General features: G+C 50.9%; 1 protein-coding gene across 1 annotated transcript in view; it reads right to left on the reverse strand.

Moving 5' to 3' along the window:
• The window catches only part of Ergic1 (endoplasmic reticulum-golgi intermediate compartment 1), a 115011-nt gene continuing 98783 nt past the window's right edge, over positions 1-16228 (reverse strand). The window contains exon 11 of the mRNA XM_032912675.1: positions 1-1945. Within this exon, the coding sequence (XP_032768566.1) occupies positions 1838-1945 (108 nt within the window). The 3' untranslated portion in view covers positions 1-1837. The remainder of the gene's footprint in view (positions 1946-16228) is intronic.

A 16228-nucleotide genomic window follows, 5' to 3' on the forward strand; every position in this document is an offset into this window, starting at 1 on the left:
TATTTCTGAAAAGCAGCCTTTTAATATCTAATTGAATCCAGTGAGTGGGAAAGACTCAAAACATATGTCCCCTTGAGAATACCTTTACAAGAACAACAGGCCAGAGGCGTCTCTTCCATGGGAAACTGACATCCCCTGTGTCCTCACAAAAGTGAGGTCTCAACTCATATGCATGCCACATAGTTTCCACCCCATCCCACCCTGCCCACCCTCCACAGGTGACAGATTCACACACCGAAGGGACTGGTTTCTTAAACCGTGGAACAGAATGTTTAAAAGAAGATAAATCTAGCCAAGTGGCCGGATACCAGAAATAACTCAGGGGCAGTTTTACATACACAATAAAAGTCAACTCATATAAAAAGGGAAGTTTTGCTAATTGGAATCAGAGGCAAAAATTACAAATGGCAGAGAATCCAGCTACCCATATGAGATTATTTAAGAAAAACAAAAAACCAAACCAAACCAAACCCCCCCCAAAAAAAACCTCAAAACCCCAAAAGTCCCTACTGGAGACTCCCTTCATTACAAAAGTATGCAAACATCTCGATATAAACGAAGCCCAGGCCCACGGCTCGCTCTCTCTGGACAGGAGAGCATAGCTAAAATTCTCCGCGTGGAATTCATGCCTGGACCAATGCCCCTCCCTTTGGGAAAGAAAGGGAAGGATGAGTGGAGAACGGAAAAGGGATCTACCTCAGGAGGAAGTGGGAGAGACACTGGAGCCCCCTGGGGCTAAGCATGTGCTCAGCTAAGGGGGGGGTGATCTCAATAGCAAGTGGGTCCCAGCTCTGGGCATCCTTTGAGAGCCTGCAGGGTGGAGGTGCACAGAGAAGAAGCTGGCCTGCTTCATTCCCCCAGCTAAGGCCTTGGGACCAAAGGTGGATGTCAAGACACAATCACTGTGGTTCACAGGAAAGGATGCTTCTGGTTTAAATAGAAATGTACAAACTGTGTCTTATGCGGTCTTCTGAGGATGACCTTCCAGTCACATGGTCCTATCCCTTGGCACTGCAGAATGTAACCGTGTGTGTGTGTGTGTGTCGGGGGGAGCTTTGCAATGGGAACCAGCCCCTTCACCAAGAAATGCTAATGCCGCACAGCACAGCAGCTGAGGCACATTGGTGGGGGATTCAGAAGAGCAAAGACAAGAGAGGAAGGGACACCTGTGAGCCGCCTCAGGACCGGTGGGCCAATCTGAGTCTCCACCATTCTGCCAAGCAACTGGGCATCTGCTCTACGGAAGGCAGGGGTGGGGTAGAGATAAGACCTGGGCTCTACGCTGGGCATTGAAGCAATGAGGCAGAAGCAAGTTCCAGCTATAGCGCCGCGTCCACGGGCTTCCCTGACCAAGTACCATTCCATGTAGAAAGCGCCAAACAGCCGTACCTTTGGGCAGTCTGGTCCCAAGGCTGAGAGAGCAGGTTGGCTGCCGGGGGAGTTTGGTGGGGGGAGACAAATCAAGCTGTTAGCGTGTCCAAATGGTGGGGCTTAGAGATTGTCGAAGCCTGTCTGAAAGCTTGTCTGTTTAGACTCTAGGCTATCCCCTAACAGAGAAAAGTCTACAGCCTTCCCACAAGAGGTCACCAGCATCCTTGGAGTACCTCCCCATGCCCGACCCTGGTCTTGGGCTCTGCAGGGAAAGGGACACCATGACTGCAGGCAGTGTTAATTTATCTAAAACATGGGGAGAGAGGTAGCTGCGGAACCTGGTGCCACCCATTACCATCACCCCCTCCTCCCATACACGCTGGGCCAGAGAAGACAGAAGGAGACAGGACGCTGGAGGCAGGGCTAGCGGGGTTCCTGGTCCTCAGTCACTGGGCTGGGCAGGACGTCAGTGAATTTTGCCCAGCTGGATCTTTTTCCACGCTTCTGAGGCTGTGAAGATGCAGGAGTCCAGAATGCCGGCCACAGTGAAGGTCCCGCCGATGATGGCGCAGATCTGCAAGAGGGAGAGGGGGACAGAGTGTCAGAGGTCAGTGCTGAGGGGTGCCAGGCTGCATCCCAGGAAGTGTGAGGCCAAAGTTCAGACTCCATTTTAGAGAACCTGACCTAATTTTGAACTCAGGTAAACTAACAGGCTGGTACCTAGCATTAGTTCCCAAGTGCCCCCCCCAAACCCCACACACAACAAAACCTGAGCCTAGCTCCAGTCTCTAGGCTAATCCACAACAAGATCAACGTTTGCAGGTTACTCCTCAACAGGACCAGCGTCTGCAGGTCCTGCACCCCAGGTTACAAGCCCATCCCCTGCCTAGCAACCACCAATGCAGCGGGGAGCAGAAATTAAGATTATGATGTGATTCCCAGCACCAGCCAACTATGTTAAAGGCCACAGGAGCTCTCCTATTAGATGCTTGCACACGTTTTCCCTGCTTGCTGCTTACTATAAAGCCTTGCCCCATAGACATTCAGGGCTCCCCCCCCCCAAACCTGTCCTTCATGACGGTGGTGTGTTGGAGGGGCCTGAGCTAGCTCAAGTAGAATAAAGACCCCGCTGTGAGCTGCATCAGGTCGGCTCCTGTCTGTTTTTGGGGGGATCAATAACATTTCCCAGGCACTATAGAAGCTCATTCGTGAAGACGTGCCGCCCACTATACCCACTTCGTTTGCCACCTTGTCGCTGATGGTATTCAGGGATCAAAGAGAAACACTTGTTGGATGACGAACTGGGTAACAGTAAAAGCCATTATTACCTGTGTCAGCTCCTTTAGTTCCCAGATAAACTTTCTGAAGGAGGAAGGGGATTATTAGACCCATTTCACAGGTGAGCAAACTGAGGGCACTTCCCAAAGTTCACCAAGTAAGTCACTGTGATTTGAACTATGGGTCTAAGTCAGTCTTGACCTCGGTGCCTGTAGTATTAACCTCTACCACACGTTTCCCAGCTACTTATGATCCTATTTTCAGACAAACGATGGAGGGTCTGAAATGGGGTGCCTCTGACCCCCCAAGGTCATATGGGACTGGAGGATGGATCTGACAGAGCCAGAGTCTGCTGTGACTGAATAGGCAGTAAGGCCTGAATGCTTAGTACTGGACACAGTCTTTGGAGTGGCGTTCCTTCTGCAGACAGGTAGTGAGTGAACCAACTGCAAACAGCAAGGTCACAGCCTCAGAGGGTACCAAAGAGGCTTCTGGTGGCATCCAGACAGCTCTTCATCATAGCAAGCTATCCCACGCATTGGCAGACGCCACAATTGTGTAGGTTTGCCCTCTTGTTGACACCAAGCATTGCTCAGTGTTAGCCTGGGAGTGAAAATTATCATTGCTGAGGATGGCTTGGGGAGTGGGAGGAGGAGGAGGAAGAGGTGGTGGCAGATGTCTAACTGTCAGAACACTTCCCAGACACGGCACAGACACTGTTTACAGGGCTCTGGCGTGGCCTATGACCTCAAAGAATCTCCAGGTGAGCCATGGGATGCTGGTGTGTGTGTGTGTGTGTGTGTGTGTGTATGTGTGTGTGTGTGTGTGTGTTTAAAGATTTATTTTTTAAAAAGAATTTTATGTATGTGAGTACACTGTTACTGTCTTCAGACACACCAGAAGAGGGCATCAGGTGGTTGTGATCCACCATGTGGTTGCTGGGATTTGAACTCAGGACCACTGGAGGAGCAGTCGGTGCTCTTAACCACTGAGCTATCTCTCCAGCCCCCCCACCCACCGTGTCTATCAGGCTTTGGAGCCTTTGGTGTGTGTGTGTGTGTGTGTGTGTGTTTAAAGATTTTTTGTTTAAAAAGAGGGGGTTGGGGATTTAGCTCAGTGGTAGAGCACTTGCCTAGCAAGCACAAGGCCCTGGGTTCGGTCCCCAGCTCCGAAAAAAAGAAAAAATAAAAAAAAAAATATTTATTTTATGTATGTGAGTACAGCTGTCTTCAGACACACCAGAAGAGGGCATCAGATCCCATTACAGGTGGTTGTGATCTACCGTGTGGCTGCTGGGATTTGAACTCGGGACCTCTGGAGGAGCAGTCGGTGCTCTTAACCACTGAGCTATCTCTCCAGCCCCCCCACCCACCATGTCTATCACAAGGCTTTGGAGCAGAAGCTCAGAGGTCTGGAATCATGTTCAACAGACAGCTGAACTGGGGCTCAGAACCTGTGTTTTTTTATTTACTCATTTCGTAAATTTGTCTACTTACTCATTAAGACAAGAACTTATGCAGCCCAGGCTAACTTCAAACTCATATAGTCAAGGTTGACCATGAACTTGTGATTCTCTGTCTCTGTCTCCCAAGTTCTGGGGTTACAGGCATGCACCGCCACACCCAGCTGAGTCTTTGCTCTTGACTGCTTTTTCAGTAAGAAATGCCCCAGCTAAATGAATAGCATAAAGCCTTTGATTTGTGTTTGGATCACGAAGATTCTTGTGCCCACAGAGCACTAGAGAACCCTGAATGTTAAACACACAGAGGCCTCTCCTTCAATGGATGAGATAAAATACCTGTTTCCCTGCCCAGAGGCCTGGGAATAGCTATCATTAATGACCTGGTGACCTATTTGCTACCTGTGGCGGCAGACCTCACCCACCTTTTGCTATAGAGGCAGACCTCGTCCAAATCTCCCAGAATGATTATCCCAGGCTCTCCCTCCCTAGACCTTTATCTTTAGCTCCCAGGTAAAGCCAACCTTCGGGGAGATGCCACATGTACTTTATAGCCTGCTGACCTCTGTGCGATCTGTCAGAGACCGCCCTAGATTCTAGGCCTTTTTAGCGATATAAGCCACCCTCAGGGTCGCATGTATTTTGCAAAGGAGTTTCTATGCAGTCACACCTAAAGCTTTACTGGGCACCTGGAATTGGACTGGTTGTTGCCTGACACCTTTTCCTATACTGTACTGTGTTTTAAACACGCCGACAAGGAAGCGCTGACATTAGACTCCCCGGAGTCCGATCCAGGCTGATGAAGCCAATCTGACCTGAGTTTTCATTCTCACCTCTTCAAGGGTTTGCTTCCGTGCCTGACACCTGCAGCCTTCCCACGCCCCCTCAGATCTGACTTAGTATTGTCCAGCTTTGCTGTGGTGCAAAGGTGTGTCCAGAACCACCATTTCTCGACCTCAGGACAACATTCAGTAAACTGAAGGCCACGCCCTTACATTTCACTGCAAAACAGACCTCCTGTCCGGTGCCTCTCACTGACTGTGGGTGTGATGGCTGTTGTCGGTTGTCAACTTGACTACATCTGTGAGGGACTTTTTTTCTTCTTCATTAAATCATTTGAAGAGGGACGTCCCGTTTTTAATCGGGATCTTCTGGGGTGGGAAGACCCAGCTTTAATCTGGGCTGCACCCTCTGCTGGCTGCATATACATAGAACACGGAAGGAAGAAGCCCTCTTTTTGCCCACTTGCTCTTGTTCCTGCTGGGAAGTCCATTCCTTTACGGGCATTAACAACTCCTTCTTGGGGTTGGGGATTTAGCTCAGTGGTAGAGCGCTTGCCTAACAAGCACAAGGCCCTGGGTTCGGTCCCCAGCTCCGAAAAAAAGAAAAAGAAAAACAAAACAAAACAAAGAAAAAAAACAAAAAACAAAAAAACCCCCAACTCCTTTTTTAGGATTCCAGCATATTCTGAAGACCAGCTGAGACATCCAGCCTCGTGGATTAAATTTTCTGAAGGGAGACAGCCATTGTTGGCCTGGCTGGACCAGAGCACAGCCTACAGAGCATTCTTATATTATATATGCATGATTAGGCTACGTGGGCAAAGCCATGGTGTTGGGAAGGTCACCTGTATTAAATCTATATTTTTAAAAGGCATTTTTGTGTATGTATAATGTGTGTGTGCATTCATGGATAAGAACGTGGATGCACGCGTGCCACCCAGCTCATCTGGAGGTCAGAGGACAACCTTGGGGGTTAGTCCTCTTGTTTAAGACAGGATCTGGGCCTAAGAGCTTCCAGGGGTTCTCCTGTCTCTGCTACCATGGGAGCACTGGGATTACAGATGTATGTCACTGAGCCCAGCTTTACATGGGCTCTAGGGATTCAAACTCAGGATCCCTCATTTACAGGGCAATCGCTTTACCTATCCGGCCATCTCTGCAGCCCATATTTTTAAATTATAATTTATGTACATTAAATATTTATAATATGTAATTATATAAGATATATTAACAATATATTGCATACATATTTATATTTACATATAACATTAAATATAAATGCTTATATTTAATATGCAATGTATTAATATATAAAATAATAAGTTATATATTGTTTACACACACAAATATATATATGTATATATTTATTTATTTAAATGGGGTATCTCTGCATAGCTCTGGCGGTCCTGGAGCTCACTATGTGAACCAGGCTGGCCTTGAACTCACAGAGATGCCCTGCCCCTGCTTTCCAAGTGTTAGGATTAAAGGCGGGTGTCACATGCCCGGCCCCCTATTTTTTATTTTGCTATTTTCAACTTGAGATGAGGACACGGAATGTAGCCGACACACACGGAGGAGCAGCTGTACTAACTGAACTGTCAGGATTCCATTTGCAACCGAAACTGCTGTGGGCTTCGCATATACATACATCTCTGTTACATCTTTGTTTTGTTTTGAAGACATGGTTTCTCTGGGTAGCCCTGCCTATCTAGTATGCAGCTCAAACTGGCTTCACACTCACAGGGATCCACCTGCCTCTGCCTCTCATGTGCAGGGATTAAAGGTGCACACACTGTCTTGTGTTGACCACCATTCGCACGCTTACACACAGCCCTGGGTGTGCATCTGTGGACAGACATCATTGACACATAACCGCCACAGGACTCTGGGTGGCAGTGGTGTCTTAATGGATCGATTGATGCCAAGGGGTGGGAAGCCAGGGGACACAGAGAAGGTGACGGGGTGGGGGTGGGGGGCCACATTGGCATTTATCTTTTAAATGGTGTTTTCAGGAGATGAGCTAAGCGGAGGCGTGCAAGGCTTAAGACAGAGCAGGTCTGTGTGGATGGCCTGGAAGTAGAGCAGCTGGCATTCCAGTAATAACAGCCGAGAAACCCGAGCAGCCCCCAGGGAGCTAAGGGGATGGAGGGCGCTGTGGGGATTATGATGAAGTGTTTTTAAACAGGCCAGGCCTCTCCCCACCAGCCCCGGGCGGGCGCATGACGCAGGGCACTTTTCAGGGAGGATGACGGCAGGGAGCTGCTTTATTTCGGTAGAGTGGGTCAGATGATGGCAGATTTTATACCACAAAATGCTTTTAGAGCTTGGATTGGAGGGTAGGAAAATGTGACTTAAGTGCCACGGAGCAGAAAATAAAAAATAACCCCTCCATCTGCCTTCATCTGCACATAACTCGAAGCCGAGATTCCTATGACTCACACACACCTGGCATCCGTCTGAGGCCATCTTTCATTGGGCTGCCCCCGGGTAGAGGGAGATGACATCTGACTGAGGCCCGCAAGAAGATGCGGCCTTTGGGGAAACTGAGGGAGCATGCGAGCTAAGCGGAAGCCCAATCCCCATGTAGTCACTGTCAGCCCGAAGGCTCCGGGGGGTGGGGGTGGGGGTGGGGATGCTGCAGGGAGCCTCCAGGTTTATCTACTGATGTCAGTCAACTCACACCTACGGCATGTCTGAAGGGACTGGATTCTGTGAACTGTGAAGAGGAAAGCAATCCTGATACAATTCCGGGGCTTCCGTCGAGAAAATTCTAGGGACCCACCCTTGCTTTTACTCCAGTGGTCCCTCAGGCTCAGGGGATGCATTATAAGACCGCCAGAGGTGTACAGAACTAGACAGTTTCAAACTTAATACTTAATGTACACTCTTAAAAAATTAGTACTTTGGAATTTTTTTAGCTTACACATTAGGCATAATAGACGATAAATGGTGATAAAATAGAAATAGTGTGCTTATATAGTAATATTATTTAAGATCTACGAGCCATTTGTTTCTGAAAATTCCCTTTCAGTATGTTCACACTGTGGTAACTCATCCCCATCCTCAGTCCCAACTGGAATGAACTGGATTACAGGCACAGGCACAGGAGACGTGACGCAGGGAGTATCCTGGAGTTGACATACAAAGGGACATGGCCACTACCAGCACCAGGGAGATGCCACCCGGGGACTCACTGGGGAAACTGTCAATCACGGTTGTCTTTTGTCCTGAGGTCAGGGCTCTTACATGGAAATGAAGCCCCCAGACACGTGAAAGTGTCATGGTCCTTCCAGACCACTCATGATGTCTTGGGGAAAAGAATGAATAGAGCGGTTGTGAGAGGAAGCGAGAGGTGGTGCAGGAGAGATACAAAGAATGAATGGCCTGGACAGAGGGCGGGACACTGGACACAGCATCACCCTGACCTGCCCGGAGGGGCCCAAGAGCCACATAAAGGAATAAATACTAAGATTGGAGTAGAAGGTGCCGGAGACACTAAATCACCAGTCTGTAGCTGGCAGCCTCTCTGGGGCGCAGAGGTGAGGTCGGCAGGCGTGGACCTCCTCCGTACAAGTGACCTAGGCAGGTAGGAGGCGAGGACTGGGGAGTCTGCTGGGGGCTTCTGGGCTTGCACAGCAGGGCAGTGGCTGCCATGCGAATGTCTCTCAGGGCCTCAGTTGTCTATAAACAGGAAAAGCACTCTCGCCTCATTGGCGGTCATTCTGCAGAGAAGACCTCCAGGGAGCCTGGGATTCAGTAGGTGTTCTGCAAATGATACCTAATCTCGTCTCTCAGGCTCCAACCCTGCGGCTGAACGCGGTGCACCTGAGACCCACTTTCATCAGAGAAAAACCAGGTAGAATCCTACCAATCACTCCTTAGAGGCCTTCTGTCTCCATTCCCACTCTCTTCCTGGCACTCTAAGAGGAAGACAAGTCAATCATGTAGGAACAGCATAGCGAGGTTCTCTGAAGACTTCCAAGCTGCCCAAGGCCCATGTTGGCCATGGGGCTCTGCAGTCAGCCTGGACCGGAGCAGTAACTGCTGCCCAGGACGGTAGTGCTCAGGGGTGTGTGAGGGAGTATTCACGATGAAGAGCCTCCCTCTGGCCCGGCTCCTTACCCCTCACTTCCCTAGTCAGGGAGCCCCTGGTGTCTGGACGGTGTCAACCCTATTGCTTGCTTCTTATCTTCAAGGCCACAGGAGAGAAGACAGAAGGGGCATTGGCACGGAGCATCTGGAGAAGCATTTGCTAAGTGAGCAGACAGTGGGTGAGTGAGCGCAAGAATGAACAAGGAGTAGCCGAATGTGCTTGAGAGCGAGCTAAGAGATGATGGCTCCTTGGTCTGCTCTCAGCAGGTGCCTGAAGTTGGTCGCAAACGTGGGTGTGGGGGTGGAGGTGGAGGCTCGGGAAGGGGAGACAGGCAGAAACCTCACCATTCCCATCGCTCCTTAAGTCTCTGAGCTGGGCAGTACACCGGGGGCATCGAGGTACTTTGCTGCTGCAGACAGGTTGGCCTTCTATAAAACCAGGCTTGTCTGCCTTCTGGTGTCTGTACCTTAGTCTCTCTCTCTCTCTCTCTCTCTCTCTCTCTCTCTCTGTTCTCTCTCTCTCTCTCTCTCTCTCAGAAACACAGGGTTTCTCTGTGTAGCTATCCTGGCACTCCTCTGTAGCCCAGGCTGGCCTCTGAGGCACTGCCATCACCAGCTGGCTTGGAGGACCATGTCTTAGGTCCAGTGTGCTGGGAACCAAGCCTTACGAGCACACCCTTCAGTGCTTATACCTTGGCCTTGCTCCACTAGGCCTCAGGGCAGAGGGATGATGGGTGAGGGGACCTCCCCATGGTGGCTCAGGGAGGGGAGCTGCTGAGCCAGAGAGGGACACTGTGCTTCTCACCTGCCTCCCTACCCACATCAGCAGCCCCAACCCCGGAAATAAGAACAGACTTCACTACCCATGCCCCACTATGTCTGAAAGAAGCAATTTGATGAGCACTGAGCGCCAGCACACCTCTCTTCTGATCCCGCGCCTTCCTTCAGAGGCCTTACAGCTTCCCAGCCTTCTGTGGTGACCAGAATGCAGTCAGCTTGCCTGAATGCCTCACTTTGTAAAGAAGACAGTGTGCCAGAGTCAGGTCTGTCTGTCCGCCCCGTGGGTGAGTGGGCTCAGGTCATCGGCCTCAAGGGAGGGAGGGGCCTTTACTGCTGAGTTATCTATCATTCCACCCGGCCTGGTTCACGGTTTTTGTTTTGTTTGCTGTGCTTGGGCCTCGAGTGTTCTGTCCTGGAGTTTAGACCCTAGCCCAGCTTTAAAAGATGCATTTCCTTACGTTGTAACTGTGGCCCTCAATTCCTTATGCTATAGAAGGGCTGGGCTAGAGAGCTGAGTTCTTGTTCTATCAGGACTAACATCCCCCTCTGAATCCGTATTTACTGCTCAGTGGCTTTGCTGTGAAAAAGCTTGTATCACCTCCACTCTGGGAAGGGACGGACGGGAAGCAGGCGCCAGGGCAAATACTGGGTGGAAGCCAGCTCTGTGCCTTTGGCCAGGAAGGCCAGTTTATTTCTTTGGGCCTCAGTTTCTCTCACCTACGAGAGGGATGGCTGTGAGGCCTCTGTGACCGCAAATGCCAGGAACTGCTCATCTCTCCTCATGCAGGCCGTGTGGTTTCAAAGCTTGTGGAAAAGGCACCGTCAGAGGAAATAAGTAATAAACGGAGTCTCATCAGATGCTGCCGGAGGCAGACAGGCTGGAGCCGAAGATGAGAACACCCAAGTCGCAGAGGCAGAGTGGGGGCCATCGGGAAGGGAAGCTGATGATTGGGCTCAGGAGAGTTTGGGGCTGGGAGGAAGGGAGGGACGTGGGGGGGGGTTGCCACTCAGCATGTCATGTCTTCCAGACCTCTTATCCTGGGTCCCTAACTCAAGGAGAGGTCTGGGGGACAGGGTGCTTACCTGAAGAATACCCCTTCCCACCCTACCACAAGCTTCACCTTGGTTGAGCACCTACATCCTACTCTGGGACACTGTTTTCTTCTGCTTTCTTCCTCATTCAGTGCTTGTGACTGTGCCATAGAAGAGAAGATGGCTCCCCCAAGGTCATACAGCCACCAAGAAAGCAGGCATCACCAAACCTGGGTTTGAGAGGCCACGGGTCTGTTTTTCCTAGTAGACCACTCTGTCCCACCCCTTGGTGTATCTCCTCATGAACGGCGAACATCTAAGCCTATGGTATTTGTTTTCTTGGTTCTCCTATGAGGGTCTTACACAGCAAATATCCTGCAGTCAGGAGATCTGAAACCCCTGCCTACAGAGGTTGGGAGGTTAGAAGCTATGCATCATTGAGCACCCCCCCACAAAATGGTGCCCACTGCCCTCTTTTCTATTCCCTTCACCCCACAGAACCCACTTTAGAGACCTGAGTGTCAGACCTTCTACCTCGTTCTGCCCCGTTCCTTCCACCTGCCCTGCACACAGCTGTCTGCGAGACCCCTTTGCACTCAGCTGCCCCGGATGGACCTGACCCACGGCGTCTGCACATTCCAGTCCTGAATCACAGAGCTTCTGCTTTGGGTTTTGTTCTGTCCTGCACATTGCAGTGATGGCGGGGGAGGGGAGCAAGGTGTGTACGCCTGTAGCTCTTGGTTCAGGGAAGGAAAACAGGCAAAGGAGAGAGTCCAGGGCATCCAGAGGAGGCTGTGGGACTGTTCCCTGTCCAAGTGGCAAAGCGGCCTTTTCTTAACCTACATAACCTTAGAGGCGTGTAAAACACACACTCTCACTCTCACTCTCTCTCTCTCTCTGTTTGTCTCTCTCACTCTCTCACTCTCTTTCTCTCTCTCTCTCTCTCTCTGAGTGTGTGTGTGTGTGTGTGTGTGTGTGTGTGTGTGTGCTGTGCCACACCCCTAGGTACCATTTCCCCTTGAGACAGGCTCTCTCTCTGGCCTGGAACATGCCAAGCAAGCTAAGCTGGCCGGCCAGTGAGGCCCAAGGAGCCAGCTGTCCCTGCCTCCCAGCTGTGAGGCACATACCACCATACCCGTATTTTTTCATGGATTCTAGAAAGAGCTCAGGTCTTCTCACTTGCGTGACAAAACACTTTTCCAACCAAGCTAATGCCTTAGACCTACTGACCAAACGAACAAAACAAACGAAGCCAAACAGTTCTGGGAGACAAACACCAGCCTCCCGCCTGCCAAGCACGTGCTCTTCCACTGAGCTATGTCCCAGGCCTGTGGTTTCCAACCAACTCTCCCTGCCTCCTCAGCTCTTGCTGTGAAAGGTAGGCAGACCCCAAACAGACACAGGTACGGGCAAACTGTGCTAAGGGCTTCACTTCATGACTTCTGGGGCCCGTGGCTGTACCACTCTTGAGAGCCCTTGTTTGTGAAGATTGAAGTAGTAGGGAGATGTTGGTGGGCATGGGGGTCAAGCCCAGCTCATCATTTATGGGCTGTGTGCTCTTGGAAGAGTTTCTTTACCTGCTGAGCCTTGGTTGAACTCATATCTAGAACACAAACAAGAATCTACTCAGAGGTCCGTGGGGAGGTTAAGGGGATAATTACAAAATTGCCTGATACGTAGTAGGCGCTTAATAAAGGTAAAGGTGGCTACCATCACCTCTTTAAGAGGCTGTCCTGTTCACATCTGTGAACCGCCGAGTCTAGGCCAGGCCCTATGCTGCTTGCTGGGGACACTGATAAACGAGTCGTGACACCTAGAGGCTATGACTGGCCCTGACAGCTGTGAGGTGTAATCTAAAGCATGGGGCATTCTTCTCTTGGGAGGGAGAGCATGGGGGATGGGGACAGCGGGAAGAACATGGGTGGGTGGGGCTCACTCCAGCGAAATTCCCTCCTCTGGAGGCCCCTAAGTGTCTCTTCAGTTGGAAAGGCTGCATGATAACATTCAGTGGGGGCACGCCATCAGCCTCTGGTACTTTCTGGTGGGCGAGAGTTCTTACAGTCACACCAGCTCGGTTTGGCACCTTAAGGCATCTGGGTATTCCCTGTCTCAGGATAGAATAAGCCGTGCAAAGACAGAGATCTGACACCTCAAGTCATCCAATCTGTCACCACAGCCCACTTAAAGGCAAAAGAAGGGTTCCAGCTGACAGCAGGGGACAGATCCGGAGGGGTGGGGGAAGATGCAGGCACGTGCACACTGCCAAATGCAATGCATATTCTTCTGGGGGAAGAATGTTCTGGCAGAACAGGTGTAGGTTTGACTGAGGTGTTGTGAGGTCCAGAGAGAGAGAAGCCTCGGGCACTCTGGTACTGGGTATGTTAGGGCATGTCCTCTGCCGACCGGACCCTGAAGAGAGCCCAGACTTAGCCAGGTACCAGGTAAGTGAAAAGGCTTCTTTTGGAAGCTTTGCTCCCCATGCCACCCACAGCTGCTGCCCTTCTGAAGCTGTCACATGACATGTTGGCCTAAGCCCTTCAGCAGCCCCCGTCTGAAGAGCTATTTGCAGAGGGCACCCACTTGGAGTCTAGAGCTTTGCACGCAAGTGTTCGGTATTAAGAGCTGAGGAGGAGAGGCTGCGGCAGGTGTCTCCACTCTGCCACAGCACCACCCACCCTCCACAGGCTCCAGAGGTCTTTGTGCAGCGTCTGAGAGCCAGCACCATCCTCACATCTGCTCTCTCTTGACAAGAGGCTTTGAAGCTCCACAGTGACGCCATCTGCCAGGAGCCAGCTGGGTCATGAGCTGACCCTACGGTTGCCACGGTAACCAAGATGGCAGCCTGGGGCCTTCCGGAAACAAACCAAGCTAATGTCAGGAGGTTCCATGGAGCAGTGTGGTTAGCAAGCCTGTGGATTTATGGGGCCTTATTCCAGCAGAAGTGGACCCGATGGTGACAGTTGACTGACTGAGAGCTGAAGGGAAAAAAATCAAGGGGAGGAATCATGGTGGTGTTGGGTGAGGAAGATCTTCCCTGTGGCTTGTGGAACCTCCAGTTCTTGGAAGGTCAATGGTTCACCTTGACCTGACAGGGTTTCTCCTAGGGAGAGAGCTGGTTGGCCCTCGAAAGGCATGCTGGATTGGTGTGTCTGCATATACGAGGCCCTTTCCGGGGCAGCCTTCTCCCTTCATGTCAGGGCTTTGCTGAAGAGGGGCGAGAGCCTCCTGTCTGCCACGGTGGAACCTGAGAACAGGGACCTCATGGCTCGGCACTGTGTTCTTATACGAATGTTCCACAGCACTGGTAAGCTCCTGGAGGGCTAGGCTCACCGAGGCCTGGCATGGCAAATTCTAGCAAACTGTGAAGGAGCGAAAAGCTGCCTCATTCCTAAGCCACTTGCTGAGGGGTTTTGATGCTTACGGGCTCAGCTGCTTCCCTCGAACAAATGGGGACCGGGGGAGGGGGAGTGGCTGGAGCCCACGGAGGGACCTTCTCAGCCTAGCAATGTGGTGTGCTGATGCTACAGTTGACAGTGCAGCCACCAGGGCCTCTGAGGACAGGCCACACCTGCCTGGAAGCATGGGGACATCTGCTTACATCCCAGCAGCTGGCTTATTCTGGATATGCGGTGGGACCAGAATAGGAAAAGTCAGCGCCCACGTGCACTTAGCACGCGATCGCCTGGGGGATCTTGGGCAAAAGCATTTGTTCATACATCTCTCGATTTGGAGGTGAAAACTTTTATAACTTTCTTCCTACATGTGGATCCCTAGTTTTACCTCCCCTCCAACTTTGTGCTGAGAGGCAGACTTTGAATATTGCCAGACAGGTAGGCCTGAGAGGGTTTTCACATTTTTTTTTTCAGGTTTAAGTGAAGGTACGGGTTTCACTGGGTCTACCCGGGGAACTACGTCCTTAGCTCCAGTATGGCTCCTTTTGGCCACTTAGGTGTTACCTGCTGCTGTGAGGTCTTTCTATGTAGACTGTTGACTGTTCCTCGAAAACTCATGTGGCACACCGCTTTTAGCCCCCCGTGCGGTACTGTCTGTTCAACAGACTGGCAGAAGGCTGTTTGTATCTGAGCCCCAGGCTGATGACACGTGGCGGTGTATCCACTGCTCTTTTTATTTGCAGTTTTCCCTTCCCCAATGCTTCCCAGCCTCACAGGTCCGGGAGGTATCGGGGACAGTAATCATTATTCTTATGTCACGGGTTAAAATCAATGGCCTGGCCCCAGACAACTCCCTGATCACATAGTGCCTACTCGTCCCACTCTCAGATACTGGCCTTGATCCTTCTCTTGAGGCAGGCCACCCCTCACAATCTTTGGTTCCAGAGAAGACAAGAGACCTAGTCCAGGCCAAGCAGAGAACCCCATTCTCTAAGCCAAAAGGACAGAAGGACATCATGGGACCTCAGCTGGTACAAGGACAACATTGTCCTTTCTGGAGTTTGTCCTGGGACTACAGAGAAATAGAAAGCTTTCCACTGCTAAATTCTGTCTGAGAAGGAAGCCAGGACAGAGAAAGACGGACATACTGAAAGATCGGGAGAGATATGTGACTAGATACAGCCATGTATCTGTCTTTAGTTGTGCTGACTCACCAATTAAAGCAGCTGCATAGATCCTGCCTGTTCTAGAAGAGTCCTGACTAATGCAGACTCTGCCACAGCAGGAAATGTACCAGCCAGGATTCAGACCTCTGATCTCAAACCATTATTAAAAGTATGGAGTTGGGCAAAGTGGCACTCCTAGCTACACAGGAGGCTGATATACCTGGGCTACACTGAAGGCCTTTCAGAATTACACACACCTTTAGGCCCAGTGTCCAAATCTGACAGGCAGAGAGCCATCCTGACTGTCACGTCTGCTGACTCTGGCTTACCCCAGATCTCTGGACCCTCCTGGGTGGAGCAGGCACCGTGATCCACCTGCTCTGTACCCAAGGGCGATGAGTTGGAGATCAGGAAACTGTTCAAGCCAGTGTGGAAGAAAACTGACATCCTACTGTTGCTCAGAGGAGAAGACAAGATGGAGAGAAGGAAAAGCAGAGGAAGAGAACTCAGCAAGAAGAAAGACCATGCAGGAGCCAGGACATAGAGATGAAACTGAAAGGGCGTGCCGTGGCAGCGCACGCCTTTAGTCCAGGCACTCAGGGTTTCTGTTGAGTCTGACTGAGGCTAGCCTGGTCTACAGAATGAGTTCTAGGACACCTAGGACTGCATAGTGAGACCCTGTCTCAAAAAACCAAATGCTGAAAATGTTTTCCACAGAGAGAGAGAGAGAGAGAGAGAGAGAGAGAGAGAGAGAGAGAGAGAGAGAGAGACTGATTATCAGCGTCCTTGAGCCTGTGGAGATTTCCCTCGGGCATCAGACACGCTAAGTGGCACCTCCCACAGCACATCAGCTAGCAGGTGCATGGCTGGTTCTGG

Source organism: Rattus rattus, chromosome 9 (genome assembly GCF_011064425.1).
Source record: "Rattus rattus isolate New Zealand chromosome 9, Rrattus_CSIRO_v1, whole genome shotgun sequence".
NCBI classification, from domain to species: domain Eukaryota; kingdom Metazoa; phylum Chordata; class Mammalia; order Rodentia; family Muridae; genus Rattus; species Rattus rattus.